Here is a 22,425-nt window from a genome sequence, read left to right as displayed (position 1 = left end):
GTGTGTGTACGTGGATGTGTGCATGCCTGTGTCCCAAGACCGAGCGATGTCTCCACAGTCCTCTCCTCTGCACATGAAAAGAATGATCCCTCTCTCTGTTTGTTAATGGTAGGCACATTATTCATCTCTCCTGCCAATGGGGCTCCTTTCAGAGATGAAGGCATGTGAAGAGTCAGGGAGGAGGATTAAATATGTAGAACAATGGACAGAGGGAAGGAAGAGAAAAAGGAGTGAAGGAATTAAGAGAGATGTGACAAGGTGTGAAAATATTAAATATGTACGTAGAGTGAGAACACCGGATGAAGGGAAGAGAAAAAAGGAAATAGTGAAGAAAGAGAAGAAGTGATAGACGGTGTGTCTGTCACAGTGGAAGCCGTCCCTGAACATCCATGACCTTTTTAGATGAGAGGCCTCTTACTGCGGTGACACGACCCCCAGTGTGTCAAAGCTCTGCCTTTATTATTACCTTTCTGAGGCCTGCCATTGGACAGGGACCAAGTGCTAATTTACATCAATTCCATCAGCCCCTCATACAGTAAAAGCCAGAGGAATAAATATCACTGCTGGGACTAAGAGATACTAGAAGACAATACTTGTACTGGTGTTTACTTGAGATACTGTCTGAAATAGAGCACAGGTTACTTACTTACTTAGGACCATCGTTCCCCAGGGAGAATAGGCCATCGACGACTCCTCTCTATGGCACTCTGTTCTGGGCAGTATTCTCTATCCCATGTCAGATGTTTTGGTGTCTGCTTCAATCTCCCGCCTTCAGGTGTATAACCTCCTGGTGACCATGAGTACTGGAGTTTTTTCTGGTCAAGTTGTGTGTCACAAAACACTCCTGGCCCTGTGCAAATAGTAGAAGAACAAGTTACCAGGATAAAATAAATCCCTCCTTGATGAATGACACTAAAAACATATAATCAATGCTGACCTTCATCAGACTGCATTACCCAATGACTTAAGATGCCAGCGTATAACTCACATTTTCACACAAATATCTAATTGAAGTCAATCTATGATTGATATCTTTATGTTAGGATTTGGTCTTATAAGACTAAAATAAGCAATCTAGCCTCAGACTCTTGCTCCAATGATTTATCAAAGTCATAAAGCAGTGTCTCAGCAGCCAGTTGTCTTCGTTAGGCTTTCTTTTATTACGGCTGAGACCAGCACTAAAAGCAGAGGTCTTGGGCCCATTTCAGGCTGTGTGTCAGTGGGATATGGGCTGTCAGAGGCCAGACAAGTTCACACACCAGGCCTGTGATTGACTGACTTAATGTATGGGGATCAATAAGCAATATCAGAAGTTTTAACACAAGGCAATACACATAAACCTTTACCAACTTCACAATGTCACTCACTCACGGTTCATAAAAGCCTCCCCTCCTCATATCTTAGAATAAAAAGGGATAAATCCATCAAAAACTCTGCTTGGTTTTCATAGTCATTCCTCCTTTTCTAATCCCCCTCCTTTCCTCTTCCCTCATCTCCATTTTGATGTCTGTCTATTAATGGAGGGTGAGGCCTTCCCTGTTCTCGCATCCAGGGGCTAAATTAGCTCAATCAGCCCCCTTTCACCTCCCCTCACTGGGCCTGGAGCTGAGTGACATACTGGTCCCCTGGGAGGCGCTGGACTCATAGACAGAGTAGAGCCCAGCGACAGATATATAGATAGGTCTACAGATAGATACTGACAGAGACAGATAATACTGAGAGAGAGAGGAAATGAGGAATGGGAGGAGGAAAAGGAATGAAAGGGAGGAGAATGGGAGTGGCATGAAAGCTCCAGAGGTAGAGAAAGAATGTGGGGCAGAGAGGGAGGCTGAGTGAGAGGGAAAGAGAGTGAGAGAGAGAAAAAACATGAATTCAGCCTAATCTGATACTGGGGATATTCCCAGCCCTGAATGGTGCTCCTTGTTTTCTATTTATTGAACAAGTAAAATAATCTCTGATTCATTTTCATCACCATCCCAGTCTCTCCTTCTTCCCCTTTCACTCTCTTCTGTTATTCATCTATGGAGCCCAGCAGTGGCCAGAGAGGGCTGTGCTGCTGCCAAGCCCAGGTCAGGGCCTGACTGTGGGGAGAGGAGGCGAACAGGCTCCCTGCTCTGTTAATCAAGGTGTGTGTGTGTTGGGGGGGGGGGGGGGGGTGCTGATCTAAGGAAGCCATTTCAGCTCTACAGGGATTTATTAGACTGGGGAGTGCATTAGCATCATAAAGACCTGGGAGAATAGGGCTTTGGATGGCCGGTGTACGCCAGCCACACACACTCTGGAGCATGTGTGTGTTGGAGGAATCGGATTGCTGTGATTTAAGCCCATAAAGAATGTTTAACGGCAAATATGGATCACCCCATGGCAGCACTGGACCTAATGAATCAGGAGAGGGAGGAGAAGAGGGGTAGAAGGAGGGTGGAGGGTTCGGAGATATCTGCTACTGTACTGACAGATGACCACTAATGAATGACAGCACACGCACACTGGGAAAGCTACACACACACGACAACGCTGAAAACCACACTCTACGCACAGACATGCACGCACACCCACAACCTCAAGGTTTTCCAATATTCTGTGACCCACCCACCCACCTCCTGTATAAACCAGATAACATTATTCATGGCCCATTTTCTTTCCTGTGACCCAGCAGGAATGAGTCATGACATTATAGGTCCCAAACCACTTAATGGTAACCGTTGGATTACCACACTATCAACTGTGTGACTTTGTGTGTGTGTGCTAAAATATCAAGTGTATACTCACCCAAATTTGGGAGGCATGATGGATCAGAGTTTTGACAGAGGACAGACAGACCACACCATGTGCTGAGGAGAAGGGGGTGTTGAGGGTTGGCTCAGACCAATGGGAGTGTGGGAAAACCACTGGCTCACAACTAAAGGGAACACTAGGCCCAATAAGAACTGCAGACAAAACATTGGCCTCAAACCTAACTCATTCACATCTCAAAGTTTCACAAATACAAGCCCATTGTCATTGATGGATGATTTGCACAAATAAACACGCCCCAACCGTAATATTGGCTTTCCTTATACATTGTGGTTGTTGGCTTTTTTACACGGAGGCCAAGACAAACCAAAGATTGCAGGCCCTTTTCAATCTTTCTTTCTCTCTGTTCCTGTGTTGTTTTCAGATTAACTAATAATTATTGTAAATCTGTACCTGTGCTACTGTGTGTGTGTGTGTGTGTGTGTGTGTGTGTGTGTGTGTGTGTGTGTGTGTGTGTGTGTGTGTGTGTGTGTGTGTGTGTGTGTGTGTGTGTGTGTGTGTGTGTGTGTGTGTGTGTGTGTGTGTGTGTGTGTGTGTGTGTGTGTGTGTGTGTGTGTGTGTGTGTGTGTGTGTGTATGAAAGACGTGGTGAGTGAGCCATCGTGAAATTACAGCACTCATTATCCTCCCTCCCTTGTCCTATTTTAAGCCTCTCTTCATAGGGGATAAACTGCCCTAATAAAATGGTATTTAAAAATAGGTTAATTGCATTGCAGCTCTATTCCTGTGATTGTTATGGAGAATAATGAGATGAGAGCTGTGGGGAGAGGGGGAGAGAGGGGTAGAGAGAGAGAAAAAGAGTAGCTCAGTTGGTAGAGCATGGCGCTTGTAACGCCAGGGTAGTGGGTTCGATCCCCGGGACCACCCATACGTAGAATGTATGCACACATGACTGTAAGTCGCTTTGGATAAAAGCGTCTGCTAAATGGCATATATTATTATTATTATTATTATAAGAGAGAGAAAGACAGAAGGGGACACTGTGGAGGGTCTCAACCTGGAGTTTGGTGGTTCTCTGCCTCTCCCTGGTGGACAGAAATAAGAACAGCAGTGTGAGTGTCAGGTCCAGGGGAGAACTTACTGCCCCTTCTCATTGAAGCCCCAAAGTTCAAGGTTGAGCACGGTACTGCAGGCATTGTTTGCAGAAAACAGGATCCCCCATTATAGAAGGGGTAACAGTAACTGCAGTAACCCAGTTGGCCCTCAACTTGAGATCCTCAATGAGAGGAAAAACACTGAGCAAGCCTGCAATATCACTTTCTGGAGTAGCTCAAACTGTGCATCGTATGTCTACATAAATCTCCCACATGACGTCATCTTAGAGAGTAATAGGATACAGCATGTGTCAAAATGATTGATTGATGACAGGTGTCAAAAATATGATTGATTGCTGAACTTATGACCTTCTGACATGTAGTGAATATGTGCATTGTCCCGCCCCCCTGTTCGTGTGGTCATGTGTTAGAGGGTGTGTGTTATTTTGTGGCCCATGCCCCCCTCCACCCCCCCCCTCCACCCCCCAGTTTTATTTCCCTTATGGTTGTTATCTATGAAGCATGAATGTCTGGGTTTATAGATATCTCTGGGGGCCTCAGTATTATAAATGTCCAGAACAAGCCATTTTTTAAGACCTGAATATTAAACATCTAAAATATGTCTACAAGTGTAATTCTCGGAGTGCTCTGTAGCTCATGTCACGAACCCAACGCCAAAAGCTTGGAGGATATTTTGTTAGAGGCTCCCGAATGTTTTAATGGATTTCTGTGTACAAGCGAGGGCCATATTTCGTACATATTCAACCCGGAGGAATCTACGGTTAAATCAAATCAAATCAAATCTTATTTGTCACATACACATGGTTAGCAGATGTTAATGCGAGTGTAGCGAAATGCTTGTGCTTCTAGTTCCGACAATGCAGTGATAACCAACAAGTAATCTAACTAACAATTCCAAAACTACTGTCTTATACACAGTGTAAGGGGATAAGGAACATGTACATAAGGATATATGAATGAGTGATGGTACAGAGCAGCATACAGTAGATGGTATCGAGTACCTGTATATACATATGAGATGAGTGTGTAGACAAAGTAAACAAAGTGGCATAGTTAAAGTGGCTAGTGATACATGTGTTACATAAGGATGCAGTCGATGATGTAGAGTACAGTATATACATATGCATATGAGATGAATAATGTAGGGTAAGTAACATTATATAAGGTAGCATTGTTTAAAGTGGCTAGTGATATATTTACATCATTTCCCATCAATTCCCATTATTAAAATGGCTGGTTGGGTCAGTGTCAATGACAGTGTGTTGGCAGCAGCCACTCAGTGTTAGTGGTGGCTGTTTAACAGTCTGATGGCCTTGAGATAGAAGCTGTTTTTCAGTCTCTCGGTCCCAGCTTTGATGCACCTGTACTGACCTCGCCTTCTGGATGATAGCGGGGTGAACAGGCAGTGGTTCGGGTGGTTGATGTCCTTGATGATCTTTATGGCCTTCCTGTAACAACGGGTGGTGTAGGTGTCCTGGAGGGCAGGTAGTTTGCCCCCGGTGATGCGTTGTGCAGTCCTCACTACCCTCTGGAGAGCCTTACAGTTGAGGGCGGAGCAGTTGCCGTACCAGGCGGTGATACAGCCCGCCAGGATGCTCTCGATTGTGCATCTGTAGAAGTTTGTGAGTGCTTTTGGTGACAAGCCGAATTTCTTCAGCCTCCTGAGGTTGAAGAGGCGCTGCTGCGCCTTCTTCACGACGCTGTCAGTGTGAGTGGACCAATTCAGTTTGTCTGTGATGTGTATGCCGAGGAACTTAAAACTAGCTACCCTCTCCACTACTGTTCCATCGATGTGGATAGGGGGTGTTCCCTCTGCTGTTTCCTGAAGTCCACAATCATCTCCTTAGTTTTGTTGACGTTGAGTGTGAGGTTATTTTCCTGACACCACACTCCGAGGGCCCTCACCTCCTCCCTGTAGGCCGTCTCGTCGTTGTTGGTAATCAAGCCTACCACTGTTGTGTCGTCCGCAAACTTGATGATTGAGTTGGAGCGTGCGTGGCCACGCAGTCGTGGGTGAACAGGGAGTACAGGAGAGGGCTCAGAACGCACCCTTGTGGGGCCCCCGTGTTGAGGATCAGCGGGGAGGAGATGTTGTTGCCTACCCTCACCACCTGGGGGCGGCCCGTCAGGAAGTCCAGTACCCAGTTGCACAGGGCGGGGTCGAGACCCAGGGTCTCGAGCTTGATGACGAGCTTGGAGGGTACTATGGTGTTGAATGCCGAGCTGTAGTCGATGAACAGCATTCTCACATAGGTATTCCTCTTGTCCAGGTTGGTTAGGGCAGTGTGCAGTGTGGTTGAGATTGCATCGTCTGTGGACCTATTTGGGCGGTAAGCAAATTGGAGTGGGTCTAGGGTGTCAGGTAGGGTGGAGGTGATATGGTCCTTGACTAGTCTCTCAAAGCACTTCATGATGACGGAAGTGAGTGCTACGGGGCGGTAGTCGTTTAGCTCAGTTACCTTAGCTTTCTTGGGAACAGGAACAATGGTGGCCCTCTTGAAGCATGTGGGAACAGCAGACTGGTATAGGGATTGATTGAATATGTCCGTAAACACACCGGCCAGCTGGTCTGCGCATGCTCTGAGGGCGCGGCTGGGGATGCCATCTGGGCCTGCAGCCTTGCGAGGGTTAACACGTTTAAATGTCTTACTCACCTCGGCTGCAGTGAAGGAGAGACCGCATGTTTCCGTTGCAGGCCGTGTCAGTGGCACTGTATTGTCCTCAAAGCGGGCAAAAAAGTTATTTAGTCTGCCTGGGAGCAAGACATCCTGGTCCGTGACTGGGCTGGATTTCATCTTGTAGTCCGTGATTGACTGTAGACCCTGCCACATGCCTCTTGTGTCTGAGCCATTGAATTGAGATTCCACTTTGTCTCTGTACTGACGCTTAGCTTGTTTGATAGCCTTACGGAGGGAATAGCTGCACTGTTTGTATTCAGTCATGTTGCCAGACACCTTGCCCTGATTAAAAGCAGTGGTTCGCGCTTTCAGTTTCACGCGAATGCTGCCATCAATCCACGGTTTCTGGTTAGGGAATGTTTTTATCGTTGCTATGGGAACGACATCTTCGACGCACGTTCTAATGAACTCGCACACCGAATCAGCATATTCGTCAATATTCCCATCTGACGCAATACGAAACATATCCCTGTCCACGTGATGGAAGCAGTCTTGGAGTGTGGAGTCAGCTTGGTCTGACCAGCGTTGGACAGACCTCAGCGTGGGAGCCTCTTGTTTTAATTTCTGCCTGTAGGCAGGGATCAGCAAAATGGAGTCGTGGTCAGCTTTTCCGAAAGGGGGGCGGGGCAGGGCCTTATATGCGTCGCGGAAGTTAGAGTAACAATGATCCAAGGTTTTACCACCCCTGGTTGCGCAATCGATATGCTGATACAATTTAGGGAGTCTTGTTTTCAGATTGGCTTTGTTAAAATCCCCAGCTACAATGAATGCAGCCTCCGGATAAATGTTTTCCAGTTTGCAAAGAGTTAAATAAAGTTTGTTCAGAGCCATCGATGTGTCTGCTTGGGGGGGGATATATACGGCTGTGATTATAATCGAAGAGAATTCTCTTGGAAGATAATGCGGTCTACATTTGATTGTGAGGAATTCTAAATCAGGTGAACAGAAGGATTTGAGTTCCTGTATGTTTCCTTCATCACACCATGTCCCGTTAGTCATGAGGCATACGCCCCCGCCACTCTTCTTACCAGAGAGATGTTTGTTTCTGTCGGCGCGATGCGTGGAGAAACCCGTTGGCTGCACCGCCCTGGATAGCGTTTTCCCAGTAAGCCATGTCTCCGTAAAGCAAAGAACGTTGCAGTCTCTGATGTCCCTCTGGAATGCCACCCTTGCTCGGATTTCATCAACCTTGTTGTCGAGAGACTGGACATTGGCAAGAAGAATACTGGGAAGTGGTGCGCGATGTGCCCTTTTTCGGAGTCTGACCAGAACACTGCCGCGTTTCCCTCTTTTTCGGAGTCGTTTCCTTGGGTCGCTGCATGCGATCCATTCCGTTGACCTGTTTGTAAGGCAGAACACAGGATCCGCGTCGCGGAAAACATATTCTTGGTCGTACTGATGGTGAGTTGACGCTGATCTTATATTCAGTAGTTCTTCTCGACTGTATGTAATGAAACCTAAGATGACCTGGGGTACTAATGTAAGAAATAACACGTAAAAAAACAAAAAACTGCATAGTTTCCTAGGAACGCGAAGCGAGGCGGCCATCTCAGTCGGCGCCGGTCGAACGACATGTGCGATGGCAATCCTCACATGGTGTCAAGTTTAGGGTCTGCATAGGGCACTCGGCATCCTGACATACAGAACAGTTATAACGGCACGAGTGCCCCCCCTTTCGGTTGTAGCCGGTATGGCAGGATCTACACACATAGGTTGCCCCTATGAACGCCGTGACGTTTGTAATGGCATAGTAATGTTCGTTTTGCACATAAAAGTACAGAATCTGGGGGTGCGGTTGGGGGGTGTTTTGGAACTTCAAGAGAGCTGAATTAGCTCTACTGTGATACAAAATCACAATATTGATATTCAGAAGGTTTTCAAATTTGACAATGTCTGAGAATGCCACGCCTTCATGGATCCCGAGACCCACCGCCGTTTGGATCTCTCTAGCCTTTTGCAATGCCGTCAGATCAGTACATCCGGGGTTAAGTAAATGCGCTAGGCCTATTGCAAAACATAGCTTATTATCGGGATTGTGAACGTTTATGAGGTAGGAACCTTTTATTGCTGATGATTTCTGACTGCATTAGACTATCAAGCTTCCTTCTCTGCCCACCGCCCCCCTGTGGTTGACGTATTATTTGCACTACAAGCTCTAGGGTCCGATCTGCTATGATGGCTAAATTTGACTGAACAAGGTGTTCTACCAGCGCTGTAAATTGTTCAAGATCTGCTTCGCCATTGAGTAAAATAAGAGATCCTGAATTATGCAGGCTATCTCCACATATTTCCAACTGTAAGACATCGCGAGGTTCGCCATAATCTCTTGCTGTTTCTAACAGGTCATTCAGTGTCCATTATCAGCATGTAAAATACAGCATAGTCAAGATTCTGATTCACACATAGGAAATTGAAAAACTGTCGAATCTCTGTATTGTTGAATTTATTCCTGTACACAACCCTGACACGTCTATCCTGAACATCTGCCGCCAGATTTATTAGACAATTGTCCAATTCCCCAAAAACATCTTGTGGCATTTCAGACTCTATGGAGCTGGGCGTTACTGGTTGTTCTATCGTTGTTGGTGTTGTCGGGGGTGAAATTGTCTGACTTTCGTTAATACGATTAATTAAGGTTATGAGGGCTTCGGGAATCTGGGATAACATGTTTTCCTCAACCCCCCGACTGGTTCATACGATTAATCATTTCTAAGAGTTCGGCGGGAATCTGTGTTAATATACTTTCATCTAACGTTCCTGAATCGTTCATATGTCTTATACCTTCTAGGAGTTCGTCTGGAATCTGCGATAAGAGGCTTTCAACTGTCTCCCCGTGTTGCGTTAGTTCTGCCATTTTTGGATAATTAAGTGTTCGTTTTTTTATTTTATTTTTTTATTTTTTTTTTTTTTTTTTTCTGTAATGGTTGTTGTTACATGTATGCTTTTAGCGTCTGTATTTGCGTTTTTTAATGGGGTTGCTGTTTAACATGCGTGGAATTGTTCTATGCCAGAATAACATATCGTCTCTGTACTGTCTCTCAATTAAATCCCCCAGTCGTTTGTATAGCAAAACATTCCTCGATTTCAAAGCCCTGGAAAATAATGTGAAAAACCTTTCTTGTTCGGCTGCCGGTACTGAGGCCGTAGAATTGACTGGGTCTACAAGGTTGGCCGCATCACAGAATAGCTGGTCATCAACATCCGAAATGTCGTTAAAAACAGGTCTCTTGGGTGTTCCATTCTGAATGCGCGGTGCGCCGGAATCCCCCAGCTCTAGATTTATGTGGTCGTCTGTGCCGTTTTTCACTGGTGCGGAGTCTGAATTAAAATAATACATACATAATTACGTTATTAGATATAAAAAAATATCTATGTTAGCTACATACAAATGTCAAATACCTTTCCGTTATAATAATATATATTAACAATACATATTTAAAATACCTCGGCTTTTTTGGCTCTTGTTGTGACGAATCGCCGAAACCGGGGGTGTGTGACTTTTTCCATCAAGCGTTCCAGATTCTGCTGGGTCTGTCTCCGGGCAGTCTGAAAAAACATTATTTGTCCTTGTTTTAACATAGGTTATCAACAGATCTATAACTAATAAAAAGGCTTATAACTAATAACAAAACTTTATAATGGTCCCATACCTTGCCCCTGGAGCGCCGGCTCGTGAAGCAACAAGTTCCCGGCCCAACAGTAGTTTTCGGGGGGCTTGATTCTGAGCAGTGTACTTGGGCCAACGTTACTAGTTGTTTGTTGGGGTCTGGAGTATGTCTGGAGGGGGTCAATGTTCCCTGGATTTGCGGTGAGTTTGAAAAAGCGCTCGTACAGAACGGTAGAATTGCATCAAAGTCCTGCGTGTCAGATGTCCATAACACATCCTTTATCACAACGGGCTGTATGTCGGCTGTAAATACATAAAATAGTTTTAAAAAATAGTACAACCTATTTTTAAAATGTTTATATATAAATATTTCTTGGGTATGTGTTTAATTATAAGGACTTACAACGAAAAAAGGCCGTTGGTGATTGTCTGCCAGAATTTTGCTCCTGCGAACCCCCATCATGTTCCAGATCCGGCAACTCTCGTAAAATCTGCATAAATGTCGGGGATCCTAGATTCCATTAGACAATGTTAACAGTTATACGTATATCTACACTTTTTTTAACATATATTGGGCTTTTGGCCTGAAATACCCAAATAACTAGGGGGTAATATTTCCATTCAAACAAATCTTAAAATATAAGTTCTTTTCATTTACTCACCGCCAGAAATATCCATTATGCGAGATTCCCTTATTCCGAATATTATTATTATTATTTTAATATGTCCGTGCAGCTCAATATTCTGGGCCTTTATGTTTGCGCTAAAGCAATACTGACAACGTTAAAAAATAGTTCTGTCCCTAACTATCTAAAAGTTCGGAATGAGTTTTTTTTTTGAGAGATGTATGCCTGGTTTAGAGAACACATGCTGTGAATTCAAACAACAGGAGGGGATGTCGTAACATTCTGTCTGCAAACGGTTTGTGTGGGGGCCGCAGATTAGGGATATCTATGTTTAACCCCGCTGTTCGGTTGATATCTCGACATGCCTTATGCATGATAGTGCACACCTTGGTTTCAAACGTTTCTCTACAGCTAAGAGTTCTGTTTTATGTAAAAAATTTAAAAACCTTGGATGCAGGTCTTTGTACATTATTACAAACTTTAATAAAACGTAATGATAACAACCGTAAGGGAGATAAAACTGGGGAGGAGGGGAGCATGGGTCACAAAAGTTCAAACAACCTTCTAACACATGACCACACGAACAGGGGGGACGGGGCGGGGGCACATATTTAAACATGCACGCGTCATCATGACTTAGGGGTAGTCCGGGGTATACCCCCTGGCAGTTACTCTCAGAGCCATTAGATCCTGGCGTCCACAGACTTGTTCTTCCAACGCATATCCTGGCAGCCTTGAAGCACTCAGGGCACGTTGCATTTGACACAAAGATAACATTATTTTAAAACATTCTCGCATCCTTAGCGCTGGAGAATAAGTCTCGGGTTCTGCACGATAAAAGGGTTGGGACACGCTGTCTGTGAATATCTTAACCGTAGATTCCTCCGGGTTGAATATGTATGAAATATGGCCCTCGCTTGTACACAGAAATCCATTAAAACATTCGGGAGCCTCTAACAAAATATCCTCCAAGCTTTTGGCGTTGGGTTCGTGACATGAGCTACAGAGCACTCCGAGAATTACACTTGTAGACATATTTTAGATGTTTAATATTCAGGTCTTAAAAAATAGCTTGTTCTGGACATTTATAATACTGAGGCCCCCAGAGATATCTATAAACCCAGACATTCATGCTTCATAGATAACAACCATAAGGGAAATAAAACTGGGGGGTGGAGGGGGGCATGGGCCACAAAATAACACACACCCTCTAACACATGACCAAACGAACAGGGGGGCGGGACAATGCACATATTCACTACATGTCAGAAGGTCATAAGTTCAGCAATCAATCATATTTTTGACACCTGTCATCAATCAATCATTTTGACACATGCTGTATCCTATTACTCTCTCATCTTGACTGACTTCCTTAGCTTCAAATGCGCTATTGAGTCTTCACATAGGAAGTTTCAAGTGATTGATGGCTGCAAATCTGAGCAGAACTCTATCCTCCTGATTCCTGCTTACAAGCAAAAACTCAAAAGCAAGAACTACCAGTGACGCACTCAATGCAGAAGTGGTCAGATTAAGTAGATGCTAAACTACAGAACTGTTTCACTAGCACAGACTGGAGTGGAACATGTTCTGGGATTCATCTGATAATATTGAGTTCACCACATCTGTTACCGGCTTCATTATTAAGTGCATTGACGACGACGTCCCCACAGTGACTGTACGTAGAGTACCAGTCAAATGTTTGGACACACCTACTCATTCAAGGGTTTTTCTTTATTTTTCTTACTATTTTTGAACATTGTAAAAATAATAGTGAAAACATCAAAACTACAAAATAACACATATGGAATCATGTAGTAACCAAAAAAGTGTTAAACTAATCAAACTACATTTAATATTTGAGATTCTTCAAAGTAGCCACCCATTGCCTTGATAACAGCTTTGCAAACGCTTGGCATCAAGGGTGGCTAACAGGTGTGGCTTTTTAAAAGTTGATTTGTGGAATTTCTTTCCTTCTTAATGTGTTTGAGCCAATCAGTTGTGTTGTGACAAGGTAGGGTGGTATGCAGAATATAGCCCTATTTAGTAAAAGACCAAGTCCATATTATAGCAAGAACAGCTCAAATAAGCAAAGAGAAATGACAGTCCATCATTACTTAAGTCAATCCTGAAAATTAAAGTGCAGTCGCAAAAACGGTCTAGCGCTATGATGAAACTGTCTCTCATCAGGACCGCCACAGGAAAGGAAGACCCAGAGTTATCCCTTCTGCAGAGGATAAGTTCATTAGAGTTAACTGCATCTCCGATTGCAGCCCAAATAAATGCTTCACAGACTTCTATTAACAGACACATCTAAACATCAACTGTTCAGAGGAGACTGTGTGAATCAGGCCTTTTTTGGTTCCAGCCTCTGTGTCTTTGTGAGACGCAGAGTAGGTGAACGGATGATCACTGCATGTGTGGTTCCCACCGTGAAGCATGGAGGAGGAGTGATGGCGCTTTGCTGATGACACTGATTTATTTAGAATTCAGGGCACACTTAACCAGCATGGCTATCACAAAAGTATGAAGCAATACGCCATCCCACCTGGTTTGCACTTTGTGTGACTATCATTTGTTTTTCAACAGGACAATGACCCAAAACACACCTCCAGGCTTTGTACTGGCTATTTGACCAAGAAGGAGAGTGATGGTGCTGCATCAGATGACCTGGCCTCCACAATCACCCAACCTCAATGTATTGAGATGGTTTGGGTTGGACCACAGAGTGAAGTAAAAGCAAACAACAAGTGCTCAGCATATGTGGGAACTCCTTCAAGACTGTTGGAAAAGCATTCCTTATGAAGCTCATTGAGAGAATGCCAAGAGTGTGAAAAAGCTGTCATCAAAGCAAAGGGTGGGTATTTTGAAGAACCAAAAATACATTTTGATTTGTTGAACACGTTTTTGGTAATAATTCCATATGCGTTAATTCATAGTTTTGATGTCTTCACTATTAATCCACAATGTAGAAAATGGTAAAAAAAAAAAATAAAGAAAAACCCTTGAATGAGTAGGTGTGTCCAAACTTTTGACTGGTAGTATATATATACATCGACCCGAAGCCATGGATTACAGGCAGAATCGGTACTGAGCTAAAGGCTAGAGCTGCCACTTTCAAGGAGCAGGACACTAATCCGGATGCTTATAAGAAATCCCGCTATGACCTCCAACAAGCCATCACACAGGCAAAGCATCAATACAGGACTAAGATCGAATCCTACTACGTCGGCTCTGACACTCGTTGGATGTGGCAGGGCTTGCAAACTATCGCCGATTACAAAGGGAGACCCAGCCATGAGCTGCCCAGTGACGTGAGCCTACCAGGCTAGCTATATGCCTTTTATGCTCGGAAGACTGTGTGATCTTGCTCCCTGTAGCCAATGCGAGTATGATCTTTAAACAGGTTAGACCGATTACCCAGGATGCGTATTCAGAGCATGCACTGACCAGCTGGCAAGTGTCTTTACTGACATTTTCAAACTCTCCCTGACCCAGTCTGTAATATCAACATGTTTCAAGCAGACCACCATAGTCCATGTGCCCTGTACCAAGGTAACCTGTCTAAATGACTATCGCCCATTAGCACTCACATCTGTAGCCATGAAATGCTGGTCATAGCTCACATCATCCTATATACCCTGGACACACTCCAATTAGAATCCTGCCCCAACAGATCCACAGATGACGCAATCTCTATTGCACTCCACACTGCCCTTTCCCACCTGGACAAGAAGAACACATATGTGAGAATGCTGTTCATTGACTAGAGTTCAACACCATAGTGCCCTCAGAGCTCATCACTAAGCAGGGTCCTGGGACTGAACACCTCCTTCTGCAACTGGATCCTGACGGGCCGGCCCCAGGTGTTGAGGTTAAGCAACACATCCGCCACGCTGACCCATAACCCAGGGGAGCACGCGTAGTCCCCTCCTCTTCACTCACGACTTCATGGCGATGCACGACTCAAACACCATCATTAAATTTGTGGAAGACACGGCGGTGGTAGGCCTGATCACACATGGCGATGAGACAGCCTATAGGGAAAAGGTCTGTGAACTGTCAGTGTGGTGCCAGGACAACAACCTCGCCCTCATCGTCAGCAAAACAAAAAGGAGCTGATCGTGGACTACATGAAACAGAGGGCCGAGCACGCCCCCATCCACATCGACTGGGCTGTAGTGGAGCGGGTCAAGAGCGTCAAGTTCCTCAGTGTCCAAATAAAGCAACACAGTCGTGAACAAGGCCCGACAATGCCTCTTCCCCCTCAGGAGGCTGAAAAGATTTGGTATGGGCCCGAAGATCCTCAAAACGTTATACAGCTGCACCATTGAGAGCATCTTGACTGGCTGTATACCTGCTAGGTATGGCAACTGCTTGGCATCCGTCCACAAGGCGCTAGACGGTAGTGTGTACGGCCCAGTACATGGGGCCAAGCTCCCTGCCATCCAGGACCTCTATACCAGGCGGTGTCAGAGGAAGGCCCCAAAAATGGTCAAAGACTCCAGCCACCAAAGTCATATGTTCTCTCTGCTACTGAACAGCCAGCGGTAATGATGCACCAAGTGTAGAACTAACAGGACCTTGAACACCCTGAAGTGTTAATGAAGCCGTAATATGCTAAAGAGTTAACCAAATAGCGTCCCAGACGATCTCTTTTGACTCATGACATACACTGCTGCTATGGTTTATTATTCTCTCCTATTGCCTAGTCACTTTACCCCTACCTATAATGTACATACATTTTGTATATATAGTGTATGTGGACACTCCTTCAAATTAGTGGATTTGGCTATTTCAATGACCTTGTACCTGCACATCGACTCGGTACTGAAATTCCGTGTATATAGCCATGTTACCGTTATGAATTGTGCATTTATTCCTTTTTTTCTCTCTGCATGGTTAAGAAGGGCCTGTAAGTAAGCATTTCAGTTGGTCTACAGAAGCGTGTGACAAATACAATGACAGTATGATTAAGTTGTCGAGACACTGATACATGCACACATCCTCATAGCACTCTTCATCTGCATGCATCAGGACACAATGTGTCTCTTCGGATGGTGTTAAGGTTTCCTTGGGATTACTAAAAGGTGCCCCCAAGGTTTGATTTCAGGCCCAGTATTTTTTACTAGCTATATAAACAATATTGGTTTGTCTGTAAGAAATTTGAATCCCCCATTTTATGTGGACGATAATGTTTTGTATTCTTCTGCCGCTTCTGTTGACAAGGATCTTTCAGAATTACAAATCAGCTTTTTTGCTTTGCAGGTGTCCATTGGATGGATTAGACTATCTCTGTTTATAAAGCCCTCTTGCGCAAATCTTACTTCATTGTTAACCTACAGACATACGAGCTACTAGACTCAGTGTCAGAGATGGCTAACTCTGGAGATCCCTTTTGTCTCCTGAGTTAAGTAGACCTGCATTTTGTTTTTTTGCACCTTACTTTGATGTTTTGGTGCATCTAGGACAGTTCAGACAGCTGGTTGATGACCTTTTTACTAAGGAATGTGTTTTGTAAGTTGGTTTTCTAATTTTGGGTTGTAAATATTGTATATTTGTATTGCTTTGCAATTGTAAATATTGAGAATTCAGATAATTGTGTACATGCAGGGAACCCTTGTAAATAAGGCTTCTGGTGTCAATGGGATTTCCCTGTTTAAATAACTAAAATAAAATCATCTCACAAACACAAAAAAATACTCAGATTTTGGTAAAACATTTTATATCCAAAGCAAAACCAGAATGCCAGTTTCCCTTGCCCAGTCAGCCAGTTTCCCTTGCCCGGTCAGCCAGTTTCAGTCCCATACAGTGACATGGGGGAGGGGGACAGTCAAAGAGGGGACAACACGCCACATTATCTGCAGACAAGCTCTTTGGCGTGTCGGCTGGACAATAAAAACTCAAATAAAACAATTGATTAGGATAAAGGCAAACTCTGGCAGACAGAGAGAGAGAGAGAAAGTCAGGTCTGTTCAAGGTTATGCCAACGGATCTCCTCAAAGGTATTTCTGAGTACCATTAGAAGGTAGTTATCTCCACGGAAATCAAAGACCATGAAGGAAAATACCCTTCTCTTGTGGTATTTGGGTTTGGCTGGGGACCAGTACTACAGGCCATCTTCACATTCACAAAAAGCACAATTAAAACAGAATAAAATCAAATAAATCACCTCTCAACAGTCTCTGGTTCCAATTTCTAGAGGTTAAAAAAGAGAAACCAATCCCAATCAATATAAAAATGGCATAATATAATTGTACATGTTCTCAGGTGACTTTTGAACAGTTCTTCACACAAAGAAAAGTATAGAATATGTCTCCCCACTGGTCGTACACTTTCACACTAGTTGCTTAAATACTTTCATATTTAAATGGCTGTTAGAGGAAAAAGGTACTTTTGGAATAAAATCAAATAAAAAAGGACAAATACATTTAAGTGGCTTAGTGGCATAAAACATATGAAATAACACTAATTTCATAAATTATTTTATGTACAAAGTCAATAGAAATATAGGTTCCAGTGCTTTGGGAGATAAAATAAAACCAACTATAAACAAGAATAAAAAACAAATACCTTTTAAATCATCATGTTTCTTCCTTTTTTTTCTCTTTACTGATCATAAGCCATATCAAATCAAAGTGTTACCCCCAGTCCCTCATCCAAACTCATTTGTTACCTGTTAGTTTATTCATGTATTGTACCGCCGTAGTTTGGTTTCTACATGGTTGGTTTGGTTTGTACCTGGTGAGTGTGTGTAGTTTTATCTGGCTGACCCAAAGCTGGCAGTTCTACAAGCACAAACCGGGTGAGGTACTAAAGTCTCGCTCAAAGTGTTGATTTGAACACAGCCTAATGGCACACTGCTTTGTGTGCGTGTGTGTGTGTTAGGCTGGTGCTGTGTTTTTACAGTGCGGAATACGACACTACAGACCAATCTATTTGACTGCTCCTCTATCTCCTAACTACAACAGGGATCATCAACTAGATTCAGCTGCGGGCCAATTTGTTCTTGAGCGGATGGTCAGGGGGCCAGAACATAATTACAAATCATTTGTAGACTGCAAGATGCCCAAACAGATATCAAAACATAATTTCAAACCTTTCTTACATTTGTATACGATCACATCTATTACGCTTGGGAATACTTTTATGCGTGGGAATACATTTATTTTACTACCCCTAAAATCACTTGGAGCTGATTTTCTGGCATTTAACAGTCTTTTATGTAAACAATCATTTTTTTAAAAAGTGTCTCGGGAAAACTTGCGGGGCCAAATAAATCTCCCGTGGGGAAAATGTGTAGCGCAGGCTGCCAGTTGGGGAACCCTGCACTACAACATACTAAAACACAACCCACTCCTTCACTCTCCACCCAGATAGAGTGAGGCTTCAGGTGGCTAACACAAGGCACGTTGGCAGGTTAAGGACTGGGCTACAGAAGATCCTGAGTCGCTACGTGGAATTACTTACACTGTGGAGTGACATAACCTCTTCAATCGCTACACTATCTCACAATGCAGGGCCAATCCATCTCTCCTCAACATTCACACAGGGGTCAGAGGTCATGGAGTAGACTTGGCAGTACCCTAAAGGCTAAAGGTCATAGATCACACAGGAGATGGCAGTACCATAGAGGTCATGGCAGTGTGTTTTACAGAAGAAGGGTGTGTGTGTGTGTGTGTGTGTGTGTGTGTGTGTGTGTGTGTGTGTGTGTGTGTGTGTGTGTGTGTGTGTGTGTGTGTGTGTGTGTGTGTGTGTGTGTGTGTGTGTGTGTGTGTGTGTGTGTGTGTGTGTGTGTTAAACCGTTGGCAGTCCCTCACATATTTCCCTTCAAATAACAGGGGCCCTTCTGTGTTAGAGTGAACAAGAAGCTGTCTGTGCTCATTGTGTATTTGTGTGTGTACTAGATTGTGTATCATTTAGAGGTGCTCTGATATTTACAGTGGTAGGGAACAACTATTGCAATCCGAAACATGGGTTTGATTTCTCATATTGCTGTTGAATGTGAGTGTTAAGGGTGTGCATCCATGAGAATTTTGAGTGTGTGTGTTTAAGTATGTCTCAGTGTGTGTACAGTGTCTAGGCGAGTGCTTACAGTGTATGTGAGGGCGTCTGGAGTGCATATGTAGCAGGGTTGAGGAACAGAGCAAAAGCATATATCACAGTATATCAGTGCTCTCGGGGTGTATGTCCATTGGGTGTTCTGTACGTACCATATGTGCCTGTGTGTGTGTGTGTGTCTGTGTGTGTATGTGTGTACACTCCCTCTACAGTATATCTGTGTCCTCTATGCTGAAGCTGGATCTGCGGCTGGAGTCAACCGAGGCCTCAGGGGACATGGCAGAGAGCAGAGGGTCTCCACCCAGAGGAGACAGGGGCTCGTCCATCATCAGGAAGCCCAGGTCGCCTCTCCTTCCCTGGGTACCCAGGAGGCCAAGCTCCCCTAGCCCTGACAAGCCCTCCGGGTAGCCAGGAACCCCGTCACACAAGTCCAGCGACTGGGTAAAGTCAAAGGGCTGAGAGCTGCCCACAGCTGGGTACTGGAGGGGAAGTTGGGGCTGGAGGTGAGGGGGGAGAGGAGGCAGCTGTCTGGGCTGGCCCTGCTGGGGCTGAATGTGGTGGGACTGGGGGTGGTGGAGGTGTTGTTGGCCCTGGGAAAGAGCTTGGTGCTGAGCCTGCTGCTGCTGGAGCTTCTCCTCAGGGCTGGTCTCCTGTTTAATGTAGGAACCCATCAGGTCCCCAGATCCCATCAGGTCCCCAGAACCCATCCCAGAGGGAGAGGAGCTGGGGAGGCCGTGCAGACGAGCCTGCATCTCCAACTCCTACAAACACAGAGAGGAGGAAGAAGAGAGGGTAAAGAGAGATGATTAAATGCAGATGACTGCATGGCACAGCATTCTAGAGCTCATACTGTACATGCTCTTTACCTCAATGGTTGTATGCGTGTGACCGAGTGTGTTGCGTGAATGAATGTGTGTGTGTTACCTCGATGCGCAGCCACAGCTGTTTGTTGGCCATCTCCATCCTCTTGAAGTTGTTCTCCACCTCTCTGGTCCTCTGCATGTCCTTCTGCATACGCTTGATGTACTCTACGGATGCCCTCAGAATAGTGCCCTTATTCCAGCGCACGTCCCTATAGAACATTACAGAAGAACACCTTTCCCAGTGAGCACTAGATGTTGAAAATACGTCTCTTCAATGTCTTTCAACGTCTTTTGCTCATACGGTTAGAAGGATCACATTTCTTTCTCATGAGTATAGTTCAGTTGGCCAAACAAGAAGCAGGACATAAGAATACATCTTCTGCTAAAACAAAACACAAAAAGTCTACATGTCTCAGACATAGAACAACAAATATTAAGACGGTGACTTACAGGTCGTTGGTTTTGGGGATCATGCCGCCCAGCTCTTTAATGCGGTCGTTGATGTTGAACCTCCTCCTCCTCTCAACTAAACCACAGGAAAAGAGGGAACGATGAAAGGAGGTGACGAGAACAAGGGAAAACGTGTTGCAACAATGGCATTTGGAATTTCATGTGAGGCAGTCCACCTTCAATAACTCAATAACATGAACACAAAGCATACACACACACACACACACACTGACGTGACTATACACTCTGGCTGTTATTGCAGACTACACTAAAGACAGTGTAGATGAGTGGTTGTCAGCTTGGAGGTTAGAGACAGACAGATACAGAGAGAGACAGACAGATACAGAGAGAGACAGACAGATACAGAGAGAGACAGATGAGGAAGTCAGATTCCAGCTCTAGGCAGATGACCTTGTCCTACTGTCACCAATAGAGAAAGGTCTACAGGAACAACTTAACATTTTTTGGGAATACAGCATCAACTGGGCAATCAATATCAACTTTCAAAAAATGTGATTTTCCAGAAAAAGGTCAGGAATCGGAGGATCAGACACTCCTTCAAATGAGGAAATACCATGGTTGAACATACCCAATGGTGCAACTACCTGGGACAAAAAATCTTTGTCTCTGGGGGATTTTTTCTGGAAGTGAATGCACTAAAGAAAATGCCTGCAATGTATTTAACTGAATAAAAATAAACAAATATTCATATCCAAATATGGTGCAAAATATTCAATAATGCAATTTGACCAATTGCACTATATGGAAGCGAGGTTTGGAGTGAAACCTGTAATTACAAGTACAAGCATTGTACTAAATATCCATTATCCTAAATATCCAAAAGAAAAGTACCAAATAATGCATGCAGAGCGGAACACGGACAATTCCCTTTCAATGTAAATATGAAGGACCCGAGAGAGAGAGACAGACCGAGACCGACCGAGAGAGAGAGACAGACCGAGACCGACCGAGAGAGAGAGACAGACAGAGACCGACCGAGAGAGACAGACAGAGACCGACCGAGAGAGAGAGACAGACAGAGACCGACCGAGAGACAGACAGAGACCGACCGAGAGAGACAGACAGAGACCGACCGAGAGAGAGAGACAGATAGAGACCGACCGAGAGAGAGACAGAGACCGACCGAGAGAGAGAGACAGAGACCGAGAGAGAGAGACAGAGACCGAGACCGACAGAGACCGAGAGAGAGAGACAGAGACAGAGACCGAGAGAGAGAGACAGAGACCGAGAGAGAGAGACAGAGACCGAGAGAGAGAGAGACAGAGACCGAGAGAGAGAGAGACAGAGACCGAGAGAGAGAGAGACAGAGACCGAGAGAGAGAGAGACAGAGACAGAGAGAGAGAGAGAGAGAGAGAGAGAGAGAGAGAGAGAGACCGAGAGAGAGAGAGACAGACACCGAGAGAGAGAGAGAGAGAGAGAGAGAGAGAGAGAGAGAGAGAGAGAGAGAGAGACCGAGAGAGAGAGAGAGACCGAGAGAGAGAGAGAGAGAGAGACCGAGAGAGAGACCGAGAGAGAGACCGAGAGAGAGACCGAGAGAGAGAGAGACCGAGAGAGAGAGAGACCGAGAGAGAGAGAGACCGAGAGAGAGAGACAGACAGACAGAGACCGAGAGAGAGAGAGAGCCAGAGACCGAGAGAGAGAGCCAGAGACCGAGAGAGAGAGCCAGAGACCGAGAGCCAGAGACCGAGAGCCAGAGACCGAGAGCCAGAGACCGAGAGCCAGAGACCGAGAGCCAGAGACCGAGAGCCAGAGACCGAGAGCCAGAGACCGAGAGCCAGAGACCGAGAGCCAGAGACCGAGAGCCAGAGACCGAGACCCAGAGACCGAGAGCCAGAAACCGAGAGAGAGAGACCGAGAGAGAGAGCCAGAGACCGAGACCCAGAGACCGAGAGAGAGAGCCAGAGCCAGAGACCGAGAGCCAGAGACCGAGAGAGAGAGCCAGAGACAGACAGAGAGAGCCAGAGACAGACAGAGAGAGCCAGAGACAGACAGAGAGAGCCAGAGACAGACAGAGAGAGCCAGAGACAGACAGAGAGAGCCAGAGACAGACAGAGCCAGAGACAGACAGAGAGAGCCAGAGACAGACAGAGAGAGCCAGAGACAGACAGAGAGAGCCAGAGCCAGACAGAGAGAGCCAGAGACCGAGAGAGAGAGCCAGAGACCGAGAGAGAGAGACCGACACAGAGACTGAGAAGAGAGAGAGACAGAGAGACAGAGCCAGAGACAGACAGACAGAGCCAGAGACCGAGAGACAGAGAGACAGAGCCAGAGACA

General features: G+C 45.1%; 1 protein-coding gene across 6 annotated transcripts in view; it reads right to left on the bottom strand.

Annotated features, from left to right (window-relative positions):
- Positions 1-16,458: 16,458 nt before the first annotated feature.
- Positions 16,459-22,425, bottom strand: part of tfeb (transcription factor EB) — a 118,422-nt gene continuing 112,455 nt past the window's right edge. For all 6 annotated transcript variants that reach the window (XM_046342486.1, XM_046342491.1, XM_046342487.1 and 3 more), the window contains 3 exons: positions 20,130-20,205; positions 19,741-19,888; positions 16,459-19,577 (listed from right to left, as the gene is read on the bottom strand). In XM_046342486.1, the coding sequence (XP_046198442.1) occupies positions 19,023-19,577; positions 19,741-19,888; positions 20,130-20,205 (779 nt within the window). In that variant the 3' untranslated portion in view covers positions 16,459-19,022. The remainder of the gene's footprint in view (positions 19,578-19,740; positions 19,889-20,129; positions 20,206-22,425) is intronic.

The sequence above is a fragment of the Oncorhynchus gorbuscha genome, linkage group LG03, assembly GCF_021184085.1.
Source record: "Oncorhynchus gorbuscha isolate QuinsamMale2020 ecotype Even-year linkage group LG03, OgorEven_v1.0, whole genome shotgun sequence".
NCBI classification, from domain to species: domain Eukaryota; kingdom Metazoa; phylum Chordata; class Actinopteri; order Salmoniformes; family Salmonidae; genus Oncorhynchus; species Oncorhynchus gorbuscha.
This window is presented reverse-complemented; position numbering and strand designations above follow the sequence as displayed.